Source organism: Megalobrama amblycephala, linkage group LG14 (genome assembly GCF_018812025.1).
Source record: "Megalobrama amblycephala isolate DHTTF-2021 linkage group LG14, ASM1881202v1, whole genome shotgun sequence".
Taxonomy (NCBI): Eukaryota; Metazoa; Chordata; class Actinopteri; order Cypriniformes; family Xenocyprididae; genus Megalobrama; species Megalobrama amblycephala.
Window position 1 is genome coordinate 7,841,353 of NC_063057.1, and position 21,469 is coordinate 7,862,821.

Here is a 21,469-nt window from a genome sequence, read left to right on the forward strand (position 1 = left end):
CACACACATCAATATTGTCAACCAGTAGACATGGACAAAGCCATAGAAATGGGCGTGGTGGAGGGGCTCAGTAGCGCCACCTTTTGACAAAAGTGGGGGGGTTTGTTTTTCCTACAGTCACCAAACTCGGTACACATATTGTTCTCATCAAGCCGGACAATTTTCTAATTTACATTCATTAGCTCCGACCAACAGGAAGTCAGCTATTTTGGTTTGAATGTTAATTTTTTGAAAAAACAGGCTATGAATTTTATAATACTACTCCTACAGGGTTTATCCAATTTACACCAAGCTTTTTTTAACTTGTTGCTAACACATTGAAGTTGTTTAATTGCAAACGGATTTTGGATATCTCAAACGGTTTGGCCGTGGCGAGGCAACGAATTTATGGCAAGAAAAGGGAAACAAAGTGTTTTAACTCCTGCATACATTAATTGATTTTGATGAAACTTCGGCTTAGTCTTCGTTGTACAAGGCTGATCACATGGATGTGACTATTGTGATTCAAAGTCATAGCGCCACCAACTGGAAGCAGAAAATGTGTCACTTTCAGCATACATTGAGATCACCCTCTTATTTTTACCTGATTTGCTTCAAAATTCATCAGAATAATGTTAAAACTTGGCACATGTAATCCTTTGAAAATGGGCAGGGAGGAGGGGCTCTATAGTGGCACCTTGTAGTGCAGTAAATGTGGAGTGAATTTGACATAGTCCTTTGATGTTTAACCGTTTTAAGTGCCTATTGCCCGCTGTGCACAGTTGCCCTGAAGCCACCGGGGTGGCGGTGCCACCGGGCTTGGGCCCGCCATCGCTGCTCGCAGCTATATTTCTTCTTGAAACTCACTTCACAGCCTGATAGCAATACATAGAAGTGATCTAAATATTAAAAAATGTACATATATCTTCTGTGGAAGTCTCAGGACAAAAAAAATGTTAATTCGGTCCGAATGCAATGATACAATGTCCTACCTGCCTATCAGCGTATTTATTTCCAGAGACACAGAGCGCCACAAACAAACAGCAGACACCTTTACAGTTCCTCCTGAATCAAAACAACGAGCTTATACTGCTACCATGCCATGTCGTAACCAATGTTCCCTCTAAGTGCCACGCAGAGGACAGACGCAGACGCGAAATGTGTGGGGAAATCCATTTAACTGTAGTTTAAATGAGAAATAACTGCAGTGCTCTGGTCAACCGCTATAGAGTTATTGTTACTATAGAGTTAGAACCGGTAAATGCGGTTTACAGATTTCATAGACAGAGAGAGAATTATGTGAGCAGGGTGGGCCTGAGCCAAATCAGTCGTGGTAAGAATGTTTGTGGACTAAATAACTCAATACGAGAGGCAACGCAAAGATATGTCATTTGGTATACATATTACATATTATCATTTGGTGTACACGTCACCTTTAAAGTGACATAAACTGTGTACAAACATGTCCATGTGTGTTTCTACTCACTCGGCAGAGTGACAACAGAGTACTCGGTTGAGGTAGAGTCCTGAGGGTCTTCTCCATCTTCATTGGACAGTCGCAGTCGTTTGTGAACAGGTTCAGAGGTCCCGTCTGAACCCAGGTCCTCCCCATCTACATGTCCAAACCATGCAAGAATATTATATAAACATGTACTTATAATAAAGCACAATATAGGTTGTGTGGAGGGGTGTGTTTTACCATTCTGAGGGCAGTGCAGAATTATGTTTCCATCAGTGTCCTGAGTAAATGTGACAGAATTGACGGATTCAAGGGTCACAGTTGCCGGGACATCCCCTGTGTTCATGCTCAGCCTACAGGTTCATTTAATAGACAGACAGACTCTCTTATAATGTGTTAAAGATAAGTGTACACACTTTATTTGTATTGTACTGGATATTCATTATACTAATGTAAAAATATTAGCAATGCAAAGCAAAAACACAAATACACGATTAGAGACCTCATTTTAAAAAAAATTGTGAATAATATCAGCATAAAATAATATTATGCACCATTCTGAGTATTGCCTTATTGTTAATGCCCTCTCTGCTCATTTAATATAAGCAGATGAGGAATAATGAGACGCCATGTTTATGTGCAACATGAAGCCGTGGAGTATCGACGACATTTATTCGATGTCGGTGCATTATTTTTTTTATGTAAATAATAAAACAATACAGGTCCAGCGCACAGGGGTGAGCGAAAGTGAAATTTAGCTATGATTTTGGTACTTACTTCCTGTTTTGGGTACGGGGACTTCGCAGTGACCAGGATGAAGGCAAATACCAGGATGGAGGAAAATACGCTTTTTTTTTTCTTCCTCGCCTCATTCAGAGCGGAAGTGTCTACAGAAGCCCGGTGGTGACTTCCGTTTTTTTGCTCAAGTGTGCGTCTGTCTGTCTAAAATGCACGTTTATATGGCTTGTCACCTTATATTTCGAAAATATTCGTTTGTAGAGTTTAAGATTTTGCTATGAATGTTAAACACGCGTATTTGAATTACGGCTGATGCATTGAAACGCTTTCAGATTAGTGGCCGTATCAGCAGCGCCATCTGCTGTTTATTCTGGGGCTTATTCAAATCTAACTTGGCATATGCTGTATTATTACTTTGTCTTCTGGGTAAATTTCTTCTTCACAAAGACAGACCAGTTCACTGTAATCCCAATTTTTACTTCCTTTAAGAATATGTTATAATCTTTGAACTCGAAGGCTTGAGTCTGTTGTAAGGAACCTTTAATTTTTCATGATGACAAAATGTTATATTTATATTAAATGTTTATATTTGTATCTTTGTCTGTTTCATACTGTTAATAGCTGTAACCTTTCACTTTCAATTAAAAAAAAGAATAGTAAATGTGACCATGGACCACAAAACCAGTCATAAGAGTCAATTTTGAAAAATTTGAAATCTGAAAGCTGAATGAATAAGCTTTCCATTGATGTATGGTTTGTTATGATAGGACAATATCTGGCTAAGATACAGCTAGACTATTTGAAAATTTGGAAATCTGAGGGTGCAAAAAAAAAAAAAAAAGGAAAAAAAATCCAAAGTCCTTTGCAATGCATATGCACTCACAAAAATAATTTTTTGACATATTTACGATAGGAAATTTACAAAATATCTTCATGGAACATGATCTTTACTTAATATCCTAATGATTTTTGGCATGAAAGAAAAATTGATAATTTTGACCCATATAATATATTGTTGGCTATTGCTACAAATATACCCGTGCGACTTATGACAGATTTTGTAGTCCAGGGTTACATATATAAAGCCTATTTCACACACACAAAACATTTATGAACAAATAAAATATTTATTTATCTGGGAAAACACTGTAAGAACATTTATGAGCTGAAATGTGATATACAATACAGTAGCCTACTTGATTAAAAATTAACAAAACATCTTTGAAATGAAACTGCAACCATTTTGAAATGAAAATGTGTGATTTTCCTTTATATGTTTGATCCATGTTATAGTGTGAAAATTATTTTAATCACTGGTGATATTCTTACAAGATTGCATAGGCCAAAAAAAATCATACACAATAGATAGATAGATAGATAGATGCAGATGTTTATGTAATGAAGTTCCACTTAATTGCACGGTATTCCTGTTGGTTAACTTGTTTTGTTTACATCCTGACAATAAATGAGATTGTGTAATGGTGTAACATTACTGAATTATTTATTGTGCATTGTCTCTCTGGTGCCCTTCCATCATGACTTTCTTACTGAGGGTCACTGTAAATAATAAAAGAGCCTCGTGTGAGTGTTTAACTTTTTATGCATTATGCAAAACAATTATTATAGACCACTGAACAACCATACGCCAAGCATTGTATAAGCTATTCTATTTATATTATAAATACAAAGTATTTTTTTATTAGTGGAACATTATCATTTGTGAATCCGAAATGCTTGAGATTACAAAAAGGTTAACTTGGCCTAAATAAAAGATGCCATGTGAACTGGCACTGGGAGACTAGACAAGCGTGACGTCAGACGCTCCCTGTCAATCAAAAGCCCCATAAGCGCAACTACAGTAGGAGCTTATCGTTGAACGGATAGCAGCGTGCTCGCATTTCAGTCTGTAGTTTATGCATAGACATCGAGAAACCTCGTTATCTTTATTCGGATCCTTAGCATCTCTTGTTTTCCTTTAATCCCTGCTTTTATGAGATGGAGAAGACTGCGCTTTGGACATCCTGTTATTTTGTGCGCTTTGTAACCCTCTTCCTCTGCGCACGAGCGTCAGGCAACCTGCCACAGTGTAAAGAGGTAAACGACAACATGCCAGCTTTTTATAAAACATGTATATTTTAAATATGACGAGCATTTTAAACCAGTCACAACCTAGAAAAATGTGGTTTCTGCTTATGATATAACTATTTAAAAATAATTAAATATGATTGTGAGCTTCTAATAATGCCTTTAATGGACGTTGTAATTATTATGCATTACTAATTTTTAATATAAAAACATAATGGTTATCTATGCACAAAATACGCGATGAAAAAAAGCAAAAAGAACATCTTGTTTTTGACATAATAAAATGGTTAGATCCGAGACGGACGAGGATCCTATAATATGATGACGCGGTGCTCAGCTGACCAATCAGATGACAGCTCGATTATTGTGCGTTATTGTGCACAGTTGCTTAAGCGCTTGTAAAATGGATTAATATGAACTTCAAACATTTTTATACAACGCGAATGACCTCTCCTGATCTCCATTTGATTTAAAAAGACTGTGGTGTTGTACAAATACACCGATTTGCCTCATCCATAAAAAGACGCGCATCTTAAAGGGCCACAAATAAAAAGATGGATCCAGAACGACAGCCCCGGTTTCCATTTGCTTTTAATGTATATATATATATATATAAAAAACATTCTTTATATTTAAAATAAGGGTTCTTATATGTTAAATATGGGATCGGAACAACATGGGGTGAGTAATGATGACAGAATCTTCATTTTGGGTTGAACTGTTCCTTTAAGAGCATATGTGAGGGAGGCTGGGGCAACCGTGGCAGGTGCAGGTGCATCATTAGTGATAATGGGTGTGCTGTAACCAAGCATTACCAGATGACAAGCACCTCCAGGGGGGATGTATTCATCACCTTACTGAAGGCAGTAACTTCATTGCACTATATTATACAGCATTTATGGTGTTATACTAAGTTATGTAATTTAAAACATGGCATGCACTCTTCCCTGTGTGTGTATCCAGTAGATTTGGCTTTTGTGTGTGTAGAAGGCCCCTAAAGAGAGGAGAACAATCACTGTTTTATGGCATTGAACACACTGATTTGCATAACAGATCTGTCAACAAAGACGCGCACACACAGGAGGTATTTAGTGGCCTCATTATTTCAGGTTGTTATCAGAGTATATCAGACTCTAATTCATTACATTCACAAACATTAGCAATGAGCGATTGTCATGACAACATTTACAGGGCTCCTGGCCGTTGCCCTGGTGACCGTCCGGGGACAGAAGGCAGATAGACAGATCCCAATCCCCCCTCCCGTCACACACACACACACACACACACACACAGATTTTACACAGAATGATAGTTGTGCAGTAAAGGGATGCGCTGTGCCAGTGGCTCAAATAAAATAATCATTTTGTTTTGCCACCAAATGACACACTATTACAAAATGTGCTGATGTAAATATCTGAATATGTCAATGTGTATATCTTTCAGACATATGTTAAGTAGTATAGTAACATTACCCCAAAAAAACTTAAAGGTGCCCTAGAATTAAAAATTGAATTTATCTTGGCATAGTTAAATAACAAGTATTCAGTACATGGAAAAGACATACAGTGAGTTTCAAACTCCATTGTTTCCTCCTTCTTATATAAATCTCATTTGTTTAAAAGACCTCCGGAAAACAGGCGAATCTCAACATAACACTGACTGTTACGTAACATTCGGGGTGTACACCCCAATATTTGCATATGCCAGCCCATGATTGAGGCATTACACAAGGGCAGGACGTCTGGATGTGCACTGCTGAATAATCAGACTAGGTAAGCAAGCAAGGAAAACAGTGAAAAATGGCAGATGGAGCAATAATAACTGACATGATCCATGATAACATGATATTTTTAGTGATATTTGTGAATTGTCTTTCTAAATGTTTCGTTAGCATGTTGCTAATGTACTGTTAAATGTGGTTAAAGTTACCATCGTTTCTTACTGTATTCACGGAGACAAGAGCCGTCGTTATTTTCATTTTTAAACACTTGCAGTCTGTATAATTCATAAACAGAACTTCATTCTTTATAAATCTCTCCAACAGTGTTGTAGTGTTAGCCATTAGCCACAGAGCATAGCCTCAAACTTATTCAATATCAAATGTAAACACACAAAAAAATACAATACTCACATAATCCGACGCATGCATTCAGTATGCATGACGAACACTTTGTAAAGATCCATTTTGAGGGTTATATTAGCTGTGTAAACTTTGTTTATGCTGTGATAGAGTCGAGAGCTCGGGAGGGGGCGGAGAGCGCGCGATTTAAAGGGGCTGCAACCTGAAATCGGCTCGTTTCTAATTATGCCCCAAAATTAATTTAAAAAAAATCTATGGGGTATTTTGAGCTGAAACTTCACAGACACATTCAGGGGACACCTTAGACTTATATTACATCTTTTAAAAAAAAGCTCTAGGGCACCTTTAAATGACCTTTATACACATATTAATCTTTTTCTTGCTTGTTTATGAACATAAAACAGATTTAGTCAACTTTAATGACCATGACTTTTGTTTAACGTAAATGTCTGAATATGTCGATATCTGCATGTGTTTCAGACAGAATACTACTTTGAGTACACAGAGTGTGACAGCACAGGCTCCAGATGGAGAGTTGCCATCCCTCACAGACAGGGGAGCTGCACGGGCCTACCAGAGCCAGTCAGAGGCACAGACTGCAGTAAGAAAACAACCAAATATAGACACGCTTAATGAAAATGCGTTACATTACTTCAAATATCAAACCGAGTGGCATTTAATTTAAAGCCCAAGCACACTGTGTTGTATTTGGATACTTCATACATACACAAAATCACATTGATACCACAAGTCATTGCAAAAATAGATCAGAAAAAAATTCTGATGTGAGTTTTGAGAAAAGCTCCAGGAGCATTTCCTTGGTTTTATATTTAGTTATCAAAAGCAATAGCATTCATGCCATTTAAATGCTTTTATGTGTACACTCTTAAAAATAAAGTCTCCAAAAGGAGATTTTTGCAGTAATGCCATTGGGTTCCCCAAAGAAGTCATATTGTGCAATGGAAAGGTTCAATGAATGTTAAAAGTTGTACTTGGAACCATCGATGCCTATAAAGAACTTTATTGCATCAGTATGTAAACACGGTCTGTTCTTACTTGTTGTACAGCCTTTTCTTGTGAAGCTGGGGAGTTTTTAGAGATGTCATCCCAGCAGTGTACATCATGTGCGGCTGGCTCTTATTCGCTGGGCAGCGGTGTGCGTTTCGACCAGTGGGATTCCATCCCTGCGGGATTCAGCAGTCTGGCCACATACATGGACTCAGGAGGTTCAGGGGACGACTCAATGACCTGCAACAAGTCAGTGCCAAACCGAAATTTACACCGATCAGGCATAACATTATGCCCACTGACAGGTGAAGTGAAACACTGATTATCTCTTCATCACAGCACCTGTTAGTGGGTGGGATATATTGGGCAGCAAATGAACATTTTGTCCTCAAAGTTGATGTGTTAGAAGCAGGAAAAATAGGCAAGCGTAAGGATTTGAGCGAGTTTGACAAGGGCGACTCTGTGATGGCTAGAAGGTCAGAGCACCTCCAAAACTGCAGCTCTTGTGGGGTGTTCCTGGTCTGCAGTGGTCAGTACCTATTAAAAGTGGTCCAAGGAAGCCAAGGCGGCCAAGGCTCACTGATGCATGTGGGGAGCGAAGGCTGGCCCGTGTGGTCCGATCCAACAGACGAGCTACTGTAGCTCAAATCACTCAAGAAGTTAATGCTGGTTCTGATAGAAAGGTGTCAGAATACACAGTGCATCGCAATTTGTTGCGTATGGGGCTGCATAGCCATAGACCATCAGGGTGCCCATGCTGACCCCTGTCCACTGCCGAAAGCACCAACAGTGGGCACATGAGCATCAGAACTGGACCATGGAGCAATGGAAGAAGGTGGCCTGTCTGATAAATCACGTTTTCTTTTACATCACGTGGATGGCCGGGTGCGTGTGTGTCGCTTACCTGGGGAACACATGGCACCAGGATGCACTATGGGAAGAAGGCAAGCCGGCAGAGGCAGTGTGATGCTTTGGGCAATGTTCTGCTGGGAAACCTTGGGTCCTGCCATCCATGTGGATGTTACTTTGACACGTACCACCTACCTAAGCATTGTTGCAGACCATGTACACCCTTTCATGGAAATTCAACTCAACTCAATTTTTATTTATAAAGCACTTTCAAAACCAGTATTCAAACGGTATTCCCTGGTGGCTGTGAGGCTTTCAGCCTTTCAGCAGGATAATGTGCCCTGCCATAAAACAAAAATGGTTCAGGAATGGTTTGAGGAGCACAACAATGAGTTTGAGGTGTTGACTTGGCCTCCAAATTCCCCAGATTTCAATCCAATCAAGCATCTGTGTGGATGTGCTGAACAAACAAGTCCTATCCATGGAGGCTCCACCTCGCAACTAACAGGACAAGGATCTGCTGCTAACATCTTGGTGCCAGATACCACAGTACACCTTCAGGGGTCTAGTGGAGTCCATGCCTCGACGGGTCAGGGCTGTTTTGGCAGCAAAAGGGGGACCAACACAATATTAGGAAGGTGGTCATAATGTTATACCTGATCGGTGTATATTCTGCATATATATCAGCTTATTCTATTCTCTAAGCCTTTGCAATGTATCTACAGATCTGGATCTATCTGTTTACATTGTGTTGTTCAATTGCAGTTCTTCATGGACAGCTCAGGGAACTCACTTGGAATCCAATCGTGACGACTGCACAGTGTCGCTGGTGTACGCGGTGCATCTCATGAAGCAGGGATCCGTCTCCTTTGACTATCAATATGTCGACAGCAACGTCTTCTTCGAGTTCTTTGTGTGTTTTACTTTATACATCTTGCAGTTTATTCTACAAATGTGTTGTAAGTGAAAATTAACTCCAAAAATAACCTTTGGTGCAGATTCAGAATGACCAATGTCAAGAGATGGACCAGACTGGAAGTGAGAAATGGATCAAACTCACCACCAGCGGAGAATGGGGAACCCATACAGTAAGTGATCTTGCATATTTTATTAATATTGAATGATTTGGTCAGACCCGATAGCCTCGTGGGCAGCGCACTGACATATAGTGCCGTTTCATCTCGAGTGACCCGAGTTCGAGTCCTGGCTCGCAGACTTTTCCGATCCTGTCGTCTCTCCCACTTCACCTGTCTACACACTGTCCTATCATAATAAAAGGCAAAAAAAAAAAAAAAGCCAAAATATTGAATGATTTGGAAGTAAATTGACATCTAATGTAGCTTTTGTATGTCACAGGTAAATCTGAAGTCAGGAACGAATATTATGTATTGGAGAACAACGGGAATGCTCTTGGGTGGAAAACCAGTAAAGCCGGTCCTTTTGAAGAACATCCAGATTGAAGGTGTGAGATTCTGCCGAAATAATATCTACTTATGTGACTCATACCCTTCTTAAAGACAAATCAATCATTTATAAAATATCTTTTTTTATATATACATTTTTTATGAGCAGGTGTGGCGTACACGTCAGAGTGTTTTCCGTGCAGGCCGGGCACCTTCAGTAAAACTCCAGGCTCTTCCTCATGTGACCTTTGTCCCAGGAATACTTACTCTGGAAAGGGAGCCAGTTCGTGTACACATTGCTCTGAGACACAGTATTCCCGTAAGAATGCAAACAAATCATTCTTTGCTGTGCCAAATGAGCTACATGGCGTATTGTGATCAGTTTAGCATGAATCAAACACAACTAAAACACACTTTTCTCAGCACACGTTTGTGTATAATGTTTTTCTACATGTGTGCATGTTCTAGATGAGGGATGGTCGCAGTGTAAAGAGAGGCCTCCTTGTTCAGAGAAAGACTATTTTCAAATCCACACGGCCTGTGATAGTGAAGGCAAGGTAGGATATCATGCAGAATGTGTTTTGTTGTAAATGTTATGTGGATAATCTGTTAATGGTTAATATTGCTGTATCATTTTAGACCCAAATATTGTACAGGTGGGTGGAGCCTCAGGTATGTGTGGAGAATGTGACTGGTGCTGTGACTCTGCCCCCTTCTGGAGAGAAAGAGGACTGTCCACCCTGTAATCCAGGCTTCTACATGCACAACTCTTCCACCTGTTTACCTTGCCCACAAGGGACTTATTCTGATGGTACCGCAGGTATATAGACACACATGTAAACATAGATACATACTCGTGTATTATTAAATGACACATTTGGTTTACTGGAACTGTAATGGAGAAGATTTAATTTGGCACAGAATGTCAAAGATGCCCGGGAGGAACTGAACCTTCATTAGGATATGAATACAAGTGGTGGAACATCCTTCCAAGGAATATGAAAACATCTTGTTTTAATGTGGGCAACTCCAAATGTGATGAAATGAATGGTAAGTGTAAAAACAAATTGTGTATATTTATGTCATATATGTATGTCATATAAAAATATGTATTTTTACTTAAAATCTTGAATATATATATATATATATATATATATATATATATATATATATATATCAGTGTTGCTATATAAATGTGTTGTTATTGTTGACTAAAACTATTACATTAAAGGCACAATATGTAAGATTTTTAGATTGAAATATCTAAGAACCACTAGAACATTGTTATATATTTTGTTGACTTGTGTACTTACATTATCCCAAATGTTTACAGCAATGTTTAAATCCAGAGAAATCAGCAATTTTAACCAGGACACGGACCATGTCATTGCGTCGCCTGTCAATGACGTCATATCCGCATTACCCTCGATTTCCAGTTTTACTAATATCGATCTAGATTACTGCAAAGTGCAAAAGGTCTCTTATAGGAGCCACTGAGCAAACGCACAGAGTAACGTTATAACATAACTTTCAGCACGCTCAAATGTATTTAGTATGATTGTTTTAAAGGTGCCATCGAACGTTTTTTTACAAGATGTAATATAAGTCTAAGGTGTCCCCTGAATGTGTCTGTGAAGTTTCAGCTCAAAATACACCATAGATTTTTTTTTATTCATTTTTTTAACTGCCTATTTTGGGGCATCATTAGAAATGTGCAGATTCATGTTGCGGCCCCTTTAAATGCTCACGCTCCCCGCCCACGGAGCTCGCGCTTGCCTTAAACAGTGCATAAACAAAGTTTACACTGCTAATATAACCCTCAAAATGGATCTTTACAAAGTGTTCGTCATGCATACTGCATGTATGCGTCGGATTATGTGAGTATTGTATACTGTTATATTGTTTACATTTGATTCCGAATGAATTTGAAGCTGTGATCCGTGGCTAACGGCTAATGCTACACTGTTGGAGAGATTTATAAAGAATGAAGTTTATGTTTATGAATTATACAGACTGCAAGTGTTTAAAAATGAAAATAGCGACGGCTCTCTTGTCTCCGTGAATACAGTAAGAAACGATGGTAACTTTAACCACATTTAACAGTACATTACCAACATGCTAACTAAACATTTAGAAAGACAATTTACAAATATCACTAAAAATATCATGATATCATGGATCATGTCAGTTATTATTGCTCCATCTGCCATTTTTCGCTATTGTTCTTGCTTGCCTAGTCTGATGATTCAGCTGTGCAGATCCAGACGTTAATACTGACTGAACATGAGCTGGCATATGCAAATATTGGGGGCGTACATATTAATGATCCCGACTGTTATGTAACAGTCGGTGTTATGTTGAGATTCACCTGTTCTTCGGAGGTCCTTTAAACAAATGAGATTTATATAAGAAAGAGGAAACAATGGAGTTTGAGACTCCCTGTATGTCATTTCCATGTACTGAACTCTTGTTATTCAACTATGCCAATATAAATTACATTTTTAATTCTAGGGCACCTTTAACCATGAAAAACAGTGCTGCGTTACCCCACATACACAACTAAAAGAGCGGAAGTGGCCGACTGCAGCATAAGCATAATAAAATCTCCGCTGGGTGTGTATCGCAGGTGTCTATCATTAGCATTTGCTCCAGCAGCCTCGCTCCGCTTCATATCACCGTACCATTAGTAAAACTTTAATACATTAGCTCACGCATGAACATAACTTCTGCCCAAGATTCTTTTCCATTGGCTGTGGAGGAAAACCACAACTCCCATGATTCTACACTTATTCATGGTGTCATCAAGCTGCCTTTGTTTTGAATAAGTGACCTCTAGTGGCGAAAATTACATATTGTGCCTTTAAAACTATTACATTTTTATATATGCACATTTGCTTCTGTAGGTTGGGAGGTTGCTGGCGACCATATTCGTAGTGGAGTGGGCGGCTCAGATAACGATTACCTCATCTTAAATTTACGAGTGCCTGGATTCAAGTGAGTCAGATCTACAATTCTAGTGTAAAAATGTTGGTTGTGCGAAAAACATTTACAGATTACCTCACCTTATATCTCTCTCAGACTTCCTACTTCTGTGGACGACGCTTCAGCTACGGAGTTTGGCCGAATCATGTTTATCTTCGAGACCAATTGCAGTGCTGACTGTGAACTCTATTTTATGATAGTAAGCATTATGCTGTATGCAAAGATAAATAAAAAATGTAGTATGCTACACTGTCACATGACCTCACAATGTTGCATATTTAATTTAACAAGTGGCCCAATCATTATGATGAATGAAGTTATTTAACAAATCAATGTTTTTTTTCTGTAGGATGTAAACAGGAAGAGCACAAATGTTGTGGAATCATGGGTAGGGAGTAAAAAGAGACAAGCGTACACCCACATCATGACCAAAAATGCTTCTGTGTCTTACACATGGGCTTTCCAACGTACCAACAAAGCCATTGATGCAAGTATTCACCACAAATTAGTCTAAAGTACCTTTTTGTTGCGTGGAAAACATTCTCATTCGCTGTTTTTCTCTCCCAGGTGCGTCAGTATGTAAATGATATCGCAAAGATCTACTCGATCACAGTGACTAATGCGATGGATGGCTCTGCGTCTGGTTGCCACGCCTGTGCAATGATGAGTCAGCAGGACGGTTCTTCTTGTGTCCCCTGTCCTGCTGGACACTTCATCAACAAAGACACTAACCAGTGCCAGGAGTGCCCGCCCAACACCTTCCTCTCCGGGCATCACATCTATGGGCAAGAGGCTTGCCAGCCCTGCGGTCCTGGTAGCAGGAGCAACAAGGTAAGTGTAAAACCAGAGGAAATGCATGACTATATGTATGACAGTGTAACATCCAAAATGTGTGTTTTTGTGTGTGTGTGTCCAGGAGCACTCTGTGTGTTTTAACGACTGCACCTTCTCGCATATGGATCAGAACCGAACATTGACCTACGACTTGAGTGCCTTAAGTTCAGTGGGGTCAATCATGAATGGGCCTAGTTTCACCTCCAAAGGAACCAAATACTACCACCAGTTTAATATCAGTCTATGTGGAGCTGAGGTACTCTCACATACAAACATCTCTATCTTTAACTGACTTCAGTCTAGCTAATAATAGATTGCTTTAATAGGAAACAGGAACAATTGCTTTTTTCACTTCTTAAGATGATCTACAAAGTCAACTTGCATATTTTATTCTCTGCCGCAGGGGAAAAAGGTGGCGGTGTGCACTGACAATGTCACAGATCTGTCCAGTAAGGACGTGCAAAATGAATCCGCTGACCTCAACAATTTCGTCGAGACTTTTGTGTGCCAATCTACCATCATTCCTGCAGATGGGCGGGGCTTCAGAACAGCCCTGTCATCTCAGTCCATCAGCCTGGCTGACACTTTCCTTGGTGAGATTATGTGATCTGTAACCTTATTCAATGTTATTTAACTTACACTACCATTCAGAAGTTTGGGGATGGTGAGATAAGTGTCTAATGCTCACCAAATCTACATTTATTTGGTCAAGATTTTGAAATATTATTACAAAATCACTGTTTTCTACTTTAATATATTTTAAAATATAATTTATTAATATAATGGCAAAACTGAATTTTCAGCATCACATGATCCTTCAGAAATCATTCTAATATGCTGATTTGCTGCTAAAGAAACATTTCTTATTATTATCAGTGCAAACAGTTGTGCTCCTTAATATTTTTGTGGAAATTATGATACATTTTTATTCTTCGTTGAATAGAAAGTTCAAAAGAACATTTATTTGAGCATTATAAATGTCTTAATGCATCTGACTTCAAACTTTTGAATGGGAGTGTATGTTAAATTACTTTAATGTAATCGATGTCAGTCTGTTATCTCCTTCTCTAAGTGAGTCTGCTCAGGGATCAGTGTCAAGCCCGTGTCAATGCCTTTGTCACAGTGAAACCCTTAATCTGCAATAATCTACAGCAGAGGTTTTCAACTCTGGCCCTCAAGATCCACTTTCCTGCAGTGTTTAGCTCCAATCTTGATAAAACTCACCTGCCTCTAACTCCCTAGGCTGTGTTTGAAATTGCCCCCTTTACCCTCATTCACTATTCCCTACTTTAGTCCACTAATATAGCTCACTTGAAGGAGTGAATGATAACGAGTTTGTGCTTGCTGTTTAAAAATCATTTGACACTTAGCTAACTGGCAGCTCCAGTAGTAATGAAATGATTTTCTGTCATCGAGACTAAGTATAAACCTTAATTAAACAATTTAATAATCAATTAAAAAGAAATGTATACCTGTATGATAGTACTCTGTAGCCACACTGGACCGGCGGTTTGGAAAATGGATGGCTGGATGATTCAGCTGAGGCAACATCTTCTGGCAAGTCGTGGGAATTCATTTAGCACAACCCTCACAGTGCATTATGGGTATTCTCTAGCCGTTGAGCATACATCAGTTGTACACTTGTTGCGGTGCATTATGGGATTGAATCAGTGCTCTTAGTTAACGTCCTTTATGGTTTCGGACACCACTACAAATGGCTGTCCCCTCAAATAGTGCCCTATTTAAAGGTGCAGTGTATAAATTTTAGCGACATCTCAGTGACCAACGGCTCTGTCCTCCGCTCACCCCTCTCTTTCGCAGCACATAGGGAAGCTACAGTGGCCGACAATGACAAAGATGTCATCTGAGACAGCAGAGAGTAGCCAGTCAAGCAAGCGTGCTCTGTAGAGCAGTTTGTCCATTTAGGGCTACTGTAGAAACATGGTGGCACAAAATGGCGACTTCGATGTAAGTGGACCCGCGGTGTATGTAGATAGAAATGGCTCATTCCAACAAAAACATAAAACATAACGGTTCATCATGTAAGGTCTTTATACACCACTGAAAACATAGTTATGTATATTATATTGCATTTCTGTCAATAGATCCTCCTAAATATTACACACTGGATCTTTAAAGGGTTAGTTCACCCAAAAATGAAAATTCTGTCATTTATTACTTACCCTCATGCCGTTCCCGTAAGACCTTCGTTAATCTTCAGAACACAAATTAAGATATTTTAGTTGAAATCCGATAGCTCCGTGAGGCCTCCATAGGGAGCAATGGACACTTCCTCTCTCAAGATCCATAAAGGTACTAAAAACATATTTAAATCGGTTCATGTGAGTACAGTGGTTCAATATTAATATTATAAAGCGACAAGAATATTTTTGGTGCGCCAAAAAAAACCTAAATAACGACTTATTTAGTGATAGCCGATTTCAAAACACTGCTTCAGGAAGCTTCAGAGCACAAATGAATCAGTGTGTCGAATCTGCTGTTCGGAGCGCCAAAGTCACATGATTTCAGCAGTTTGGCAGTTTGACACGCAATCTGAATCATGATTCGACACACTGATTAATTTGTGCTCCGATGCTTTCTGAATTAGTGTTTTAAAATCAGCCATCACTAAATAAGTCGTTATTTTGTTTTTTTGGTGCTCCAAAAATATTCTCGTCGCTTTATAATATTAATATTGAACCACTGTACTCACATGAACCGATTAAACCTGTACTCACTGTACTCACATGAACCTATGGAGGCCTCACGGAGCCATCGGATTTCAATTAAAATATCTTAATTTGTGTTCTGAAGATTAACGAAGGTCTTACGGGTGTGGAACGACATGAGGGTAAGTAATAAATGACAGAATTTTCATTTTTGGGTGAACTAACCCTTTAAGGGTATATGGGACGATTTCCTAGTAATAACAATAACTTGATTATTAGCTTGTTCAATTGTGTTTGAATAGGGTTAGAGCAAAACTCTGCAGGAAAGTGGATCTTGAGTGCCAGAGTTGAGAACCTTATCTACAGTAAAGGCTGATTTCCCTTCAGAGTAGAGGTGTTTGAATTGCTTACTTGTGTCTCACTTCCTTCATGCTTCCTTTTCTCAGGAGCTTCTGTTGATAACAATCTGGATGGGGTCACTGTCAGCTCAGACCTCTTCCCTGAGTCGTCACGGAAAGTTCCAGATATCAACTTCTTCTATCGGTAAATGGAGAAAGATTAAATTGTTAAAAATACTTAGCTGATGGGTGCAATGATATTATATTAATAACACCCCAATTCTCAGCTCTCCACAGCCCACAGCATCCTGTCTGAACGGCCGTAGCACAGTCGTGACTCTGCGTTGCAGTCCTGAAAAGAGCTCACGCGGGGAGCTCACTGTGCCAAGGTTCGTGTGCTTTCTTTTTTATGTTCACAAATCTATGTATATTATGACAGAGTATTTTAGGATGCATTTATTCAGTTTGACATAACCTTTTTCCATTTAATGTTCCATTAAAATGTGCATAGCAGAGTAGCTCAGTAAATGGAGAAAAAAATGTTCTTTATGGATTAATTTATTTATAAATAAAACCCAGATGGAATGTGTAACAAAAGTCATTTGCATTCTTTGTGTACGGTGAATTATTATCAAAGCTCAACAAATGATCTCTCATGAGTGAAACTCTGTTATTAATATATATGCTAATATGAATATCAGTGGAGGTTTGCAAGCCATTTGCAATTTTTTTGCAGATTTGCTTTTCTAAGTTTACATTTCCCAGGTGTGAATTGAGAAATGTTGATTATGCGAGTGTGTTGGGTTAGGAACGTACGACTCTGCTACAAATGTCATCCACAAAAATTGCCGGACCGATTAATTACATTTACAAACAATTTCCTTTGCTTAAAGAAAAGACAATGCGGAAACACATTAATCACAAAAATATTAATTGTGATTACTTTTTTGATTACTTTTGATTAAAAAAAAAAATGTCCTGACTTTTGAATTTGACTGTATTCTAGACAGACAGTCTGTGCATTTAGTTTTTCCAGCAACTCTTTCTTCATTTCTTACATGGTAGCATCAGTAAGTGGTTACAAGTGACTTTTTATGAGTGAATCATTGAATTATTCACTTAATAGATTCATTCAAAAACATTGATTCAATCAGGAATGCCACACCACTAGTTTGTGTTTCTTGGAGACATGTAATCGTCAATTCTAGTACTTTGGAGCTATAAAGTAACTCACGATATTGTTTCCAAAATATTTTTCAGTTTAAATATTTAGCTATATAAAAGCAATATCATACTTCTAGTCATGCTGTTAGTCTGAAGATGTAAAAGCTGAAGCAACATCACTCCTGATTGTGTTTTTGTGTGTGTTTAGCAAGTGCCCAGCCGGTACATGTAATGGCTGTGAGTTTCATTTCCTCTGGGAGAGCTCCAGTGCTTGTCCTCTCTGCACTGAAGCAGACTATCACTCGATAGAAGGAGCGTGCAAAGGAGGAGTGCAGGTACATCTCTAATTGTACCACAAATTCATCTAGTTGAATTTATTTGACATCTTCCTGAGCTTTCACTCATTTCATCTCATAACAGGACACCCTTTATGTGTGGAACGAACCAAAACTCTGCAGCAAAGGTGTTCCGCTTCCAAACAAGACCTCTGCCCACTGTGAGGTAGTCGGCCTGTGGGTGAAGGCGGGAATTGGGGGCGGAGCCTTCATGGCCGCCCTTTTGGTTTCTCTCACATGCTATTTCTGGAAAAAGAACAAGAGGTAACAAGCGTTCAATGGAAATTTAGCTTCAGATGTAAAAATAAGTGCTTTTTAATTTTTTTACACCTTTTCATTTTTTTGAACAGGCTTGAATATAAATACTCCAGACTAGTGATGTCAGCCAATAAGGACTGTGAGTTGCCAGCAGCGGATAGTTGTGCACTAGCAGAGGGGGAGGGGGAGGAGAACGAGGATGATGTTGTTTACTCAAATACTCCTTCCTTATTGGGTAAACTGAAAGCTATCGCGAGCAAGGTCAGTTACTTGTTGCGAGTTTGATGCCACTACCAGATTTTGTGTCAAATTTACATTTTTTTACACTACCCTTTAAAAGTTTGATGTCGATAAGATTTTTTTTGAAAGAAGTCTCTTCTGCTCAGCATGGCTGCATTCATTTGATCAAAAATACAAACAAGACCTTAAGAAAACAACTTTTGTTGAAATTGAGGTCATGAGAAAATTGAGATCATGGTCTCTTGGAGCTTCTGTAATCAACAGAAGATGACACATACAGATTTTGTGCAGTTTTTGTTGTCATTTCATCGTTTTATTTACCTTTGTTTGGCTGCAGGCAGACGGAGACAACAGCGAGTCAGTACAGCTGAAGTCTTCTCAGTCAGAGAGATGGGTTTGGGGATAACTGGAAAAAAAGAGGACCACCACTGACGAAGAAAAAGAGACTCATGGAGTTTTCAGTATTTTGACACTCCTTTTTCAGTTCAATATTTACAGCCGTCCCTCGTCAAATGTCTCAGAACATATCTCTGTAGGGTCTCCTGCTTTTTGACTCACACAGAGTCAAATCTCTCTCTGTAAAATTAAAGCAAGCAACTACATCACATATATACTGCGAGGACATGTCAAAAGCAAAGATACCACAAGACATTGCTCTCTGAAACGCATAACATACTCAGCGTACAAAAATCTCACCCACACGCGTCCATCCGAGCACAAGGGCATTAGAGACACATTTGAATTCGGTGTGTCAACAATTGAAACCACTGATATACACTGCAAAATGAGCCTGAAACCATATATATATTCATTTTTAAGTTATGTTTTTCACACACTAGCATTCACACGACTATATCTAATATTTGGCCAACAGATGGAGACAAAGAGCCTTACCGCGACACAGAGCTTCTTTAGACAGCAGCTTTAGTTTCATCTCAATGCCAAACATCACACAGCAGATCTAAAAGAGACAACAAAGGCCCTTCCTTCATGTATTACAAAGAGGTCCGTCTCTCTTCTGAGGAGAACAAGAGACAGTACAGTTTTCTACTTTGTATTTTGTATTGTTGTGTATTTTGAGCTGTATAAAGTTGTTGAAATATATCTGTTTTGTTTTACTTTACCTGATTCCTTTTATGCTTTAATAAAACATAAGAGCGCTTTAAACATGAAGCAAGTGTGTTAAAGTATACAGAAACACACTCCAGACTAGCAGTACAACTCTTTAGCTATCAGAACCATTTCACTAGAGTATCCTTCAAACGGATAAAGGTCCAAGGTCTCCATATAGTAAGTGTCTTGCAGAATGTATTACAAAAATGCTAAATATATCAGCAAGGACATTCATCATAGAAAAACACAGTATGTGACTCAGCTAGCTTATTCCTTGGTTACCTAATAGAGCATCCACAAAAGTTTGAGAAAGGGAGCAATTATCTGGACATCCCATGGTGTGAGCATTACTACACAGCCAATAGACAAATACAGTTTGCACTCTATAAAATCATGCATTGATTTATGTGGAAGCTTGTTTCTGCCACTAAATAAATAAAAAAAAAAAAAAGGTAATTGTGACTTTTTATCTCACAATTCTGACTTTTTTGAGATTTAAACTCGCAATTCTGAGAAAAAACGTCAGTTGTTTTCCCCTTACAATTGGACATTATAACACTCAATTGCAAGTTTTAACTCACAATACTGACTTTTTTCCCTCGCAATTGAGAGTTATCACGCAATTCTGACTTTTTTTCTCAGAACTTGTGAGTTACAAAGTCAAAATTGCATGATGTAAAGTCAGAATTGCGAGTTATAAAGTCAGAATCATAGTCAGTCTTTTTCCCCTGACAATTGGACATTATAACACAATTTTGAGTTCATAACTCACAATTCTGACGTTATAACTTGTAATTCTTATTATATATTGCAATTGTGAGAAAAAAAGTCGCAATTACCTTTTTATTTTTTATTTCATGGCAGAAACAATCTTCCATAGATTTAGCATGCTTACACAATGTATTTCATAAAAATCATCATTATTATTCAGCAACTATAATGTATGCTGGAATATGAATATTGGATATTTTTCCTAGTTTTTGAAAGCACATATTTTGTAATATTCATGTCAAACAAGAACAGTTTATTTAAAACATTTTTTTTTCTTTTTATTTAAAATAATATGTTGGTTAAACAGTAATGCAGATATGTCACATGGTAATAAATTATCCAGATAATTCAATACTTTGTAATGATGCAGCTATTTCATCTGTGGATTAAAATATACCTATAGACCTCACAAACTGATTACGAGTAGGAATGTATTTTAGGAGAATGACAGAGACAGCTCGCCGAGGTTATGGCTTATAAGTTAACTCTCATTGCACGCTTTCAGGTGTCATTGCACAATACTGTTTGTTTTCAGGAGAGGCCGTTATTAGGTCTTTCTCCCCCTCTATTTCCTAACCTCTATATCCTGCATCCTTTGATCTCATCTCCCTCTCTTCCCTGACGGTAGGCGGAGCAGGACAGCTCGTTTGCCTCCCGGCAGTACAGATGCACTTTGAAAAGATCAGTGAGCGAGAAAACAAAGAGAGTAGACAGAGACGAGAAGAGAGTCACCAGGACACAAAGCCCCAGAGCGAGCAGATGACTAGCCCAAACATTCTCTCTCTCTCTGATACACAGAACATACTTTTTACAAATAAACACATTCATACTCATTTTAACTGAAAGTAGGGGAGAGTGGGGTAAGCTGTGACAACTTTTTCAAATGTGAAATTGATAGAAATATCTTGAAAATATCCAGAAAAAGCCCAAATTTAGTCAAATAATTTATGTAACTTATGTAAATTAAAATGTACAAATATTTGGAATAAGATTTCTTGCCACGCATTTTACTTCTACATGCTAAAAACATACATTTAGAGCCTTTCTGATAATCTAATGACAAAAATTGTGCAGTTTTTGGTAGAGTAAGGGGTTAACACATCTTACCCCACTCTCCCTAACACTTAAGTCATCAGATAAAGGATTGTTTGTGTGCAATTGTAC

General features: G+C 38.5%; 2 protein-coding genes across 3 annotated transcripts; one reads left to right on the forward strand and one right to left on the reverse strand.

Moving 5' to 3' along the window:
• Positions 1-798: 798 nt before the first annotated feature.
• Positions 799-2,425, reverse strand: dmtf1 (cyclin D binding myb-like transcription factor 1). Its single transcript, XM_048155204.1, has 3 exons — positions 2,216-2,425; positions 1,679-1,791; positions 799-1,591 (listed from the first exon to the last, which is right to left on the reverse strand). Exons 1-3 carry the CDS (start codon positions 2,308-2,310, stop codon positions 1,458-1,460), a joined length of 342 nt encoding a protein of 113 aa, XP_048011161.1. The 5' UTR covers positions 2,311-2,425; the 3' UTR covers positions 799-1,457.
• Positions 2,426-4,017: 1,592 nt separating this feature from the next.
• Positions 4,018-19,513, forward strand: elapor2b (endosome-lysosome associated apoptosis and autophagy regulator family member 2b). Of its 2 annotated transcripts, none has more exons than XM_048155200.1 (22): positions 4,018-4,270; positions 6,822-6,942; positions 7,409-7,598; positions 8,964-9,111; positions 9,197-9,286; positions 9,555-9,660; positions 9,771-9,920; positions 10,070-10,158; positions 10,241-10,421; positions 10,523-10,651; positions 12,505-12,595; positions 12,680-12,782; positions 12,933-13,070; positions 13,151-13,414; positions 13,500-13,673; positions 13,821-14,010; positions 16,533-16,629; positions 16,712-16,813; positions 17,797-17,923; positions 18,009-18,187; positions 18,274-18,442; positions 18,759-19,513. In XM_048155200.1, the coding sequence occupies exons 1-22, from the start codon at positions 4,172-4,174 to the stop codon at positions 18,825-18,827; spliced, it is 3,006 nt and encodes a 1,001-aa protein (XP_048011157.1). In that variant the 5' UTR covers positions 4,018-4,171; the 3' UTR covers positions 18,828-19,513. The 2 variants fall into 2 exon arrangements, with proteins under 2 accessions (XP_048011157.1, XP_048011158.1); XM_048155201.1 differs by lacking the exon at positions 4,018-4,270 and adding an exon at positions 5,990-6,033.
• The last annotated feature ends 1,956 nt before the right edge of the window (positions 19,514-21,469 follow it).

Bases quoted from the DNA above. Each gene is read 5' to 3' on its own strand.
- dmtf1 (XM_048155204.1), bottom strand. From the start codon at position 2,310: ATGAGGCGAGGAAGAAAAAAAAAAGCGTATTTTCCTCCATCCTGGTAT. The intron at 1,792-2,215 runs GTAAGTACCAAA...ATGAACCTGTAG, and splicing joins CCCCGTACCCAAAACAGGAA to GCTGAGCATGAACACAGGGG. The intron at 1,592-1,678 runs GTAAAACACACC...TTGGACATGTAG, and splicing joins TCTGCACTGCCCTCAGAATG to ATGGGGAGGACCTGGGTTCA.
- elapor2b (XM_048155200.1), top strand. From the start codon at position 4,172: ATGGAGAAGACTGCGCTTTGGACATCCTGTTATTTTGTGCGCTTTGTA. The intron at 9,661-9,770 runs GTGTGAGATTCT...TTTTATGAGCAG, and splicing joins GAAGAACATCCAGATTGAAG to GTGTGGCGTACACGTCAGAG. The intron at 10,159-10,240 runs GTAGGATATCAT...GTATCATTTTAG, and splicing joins CCTGTGATAGTGAAGGCAAG to ACCCAAATATTGTACAGGTG.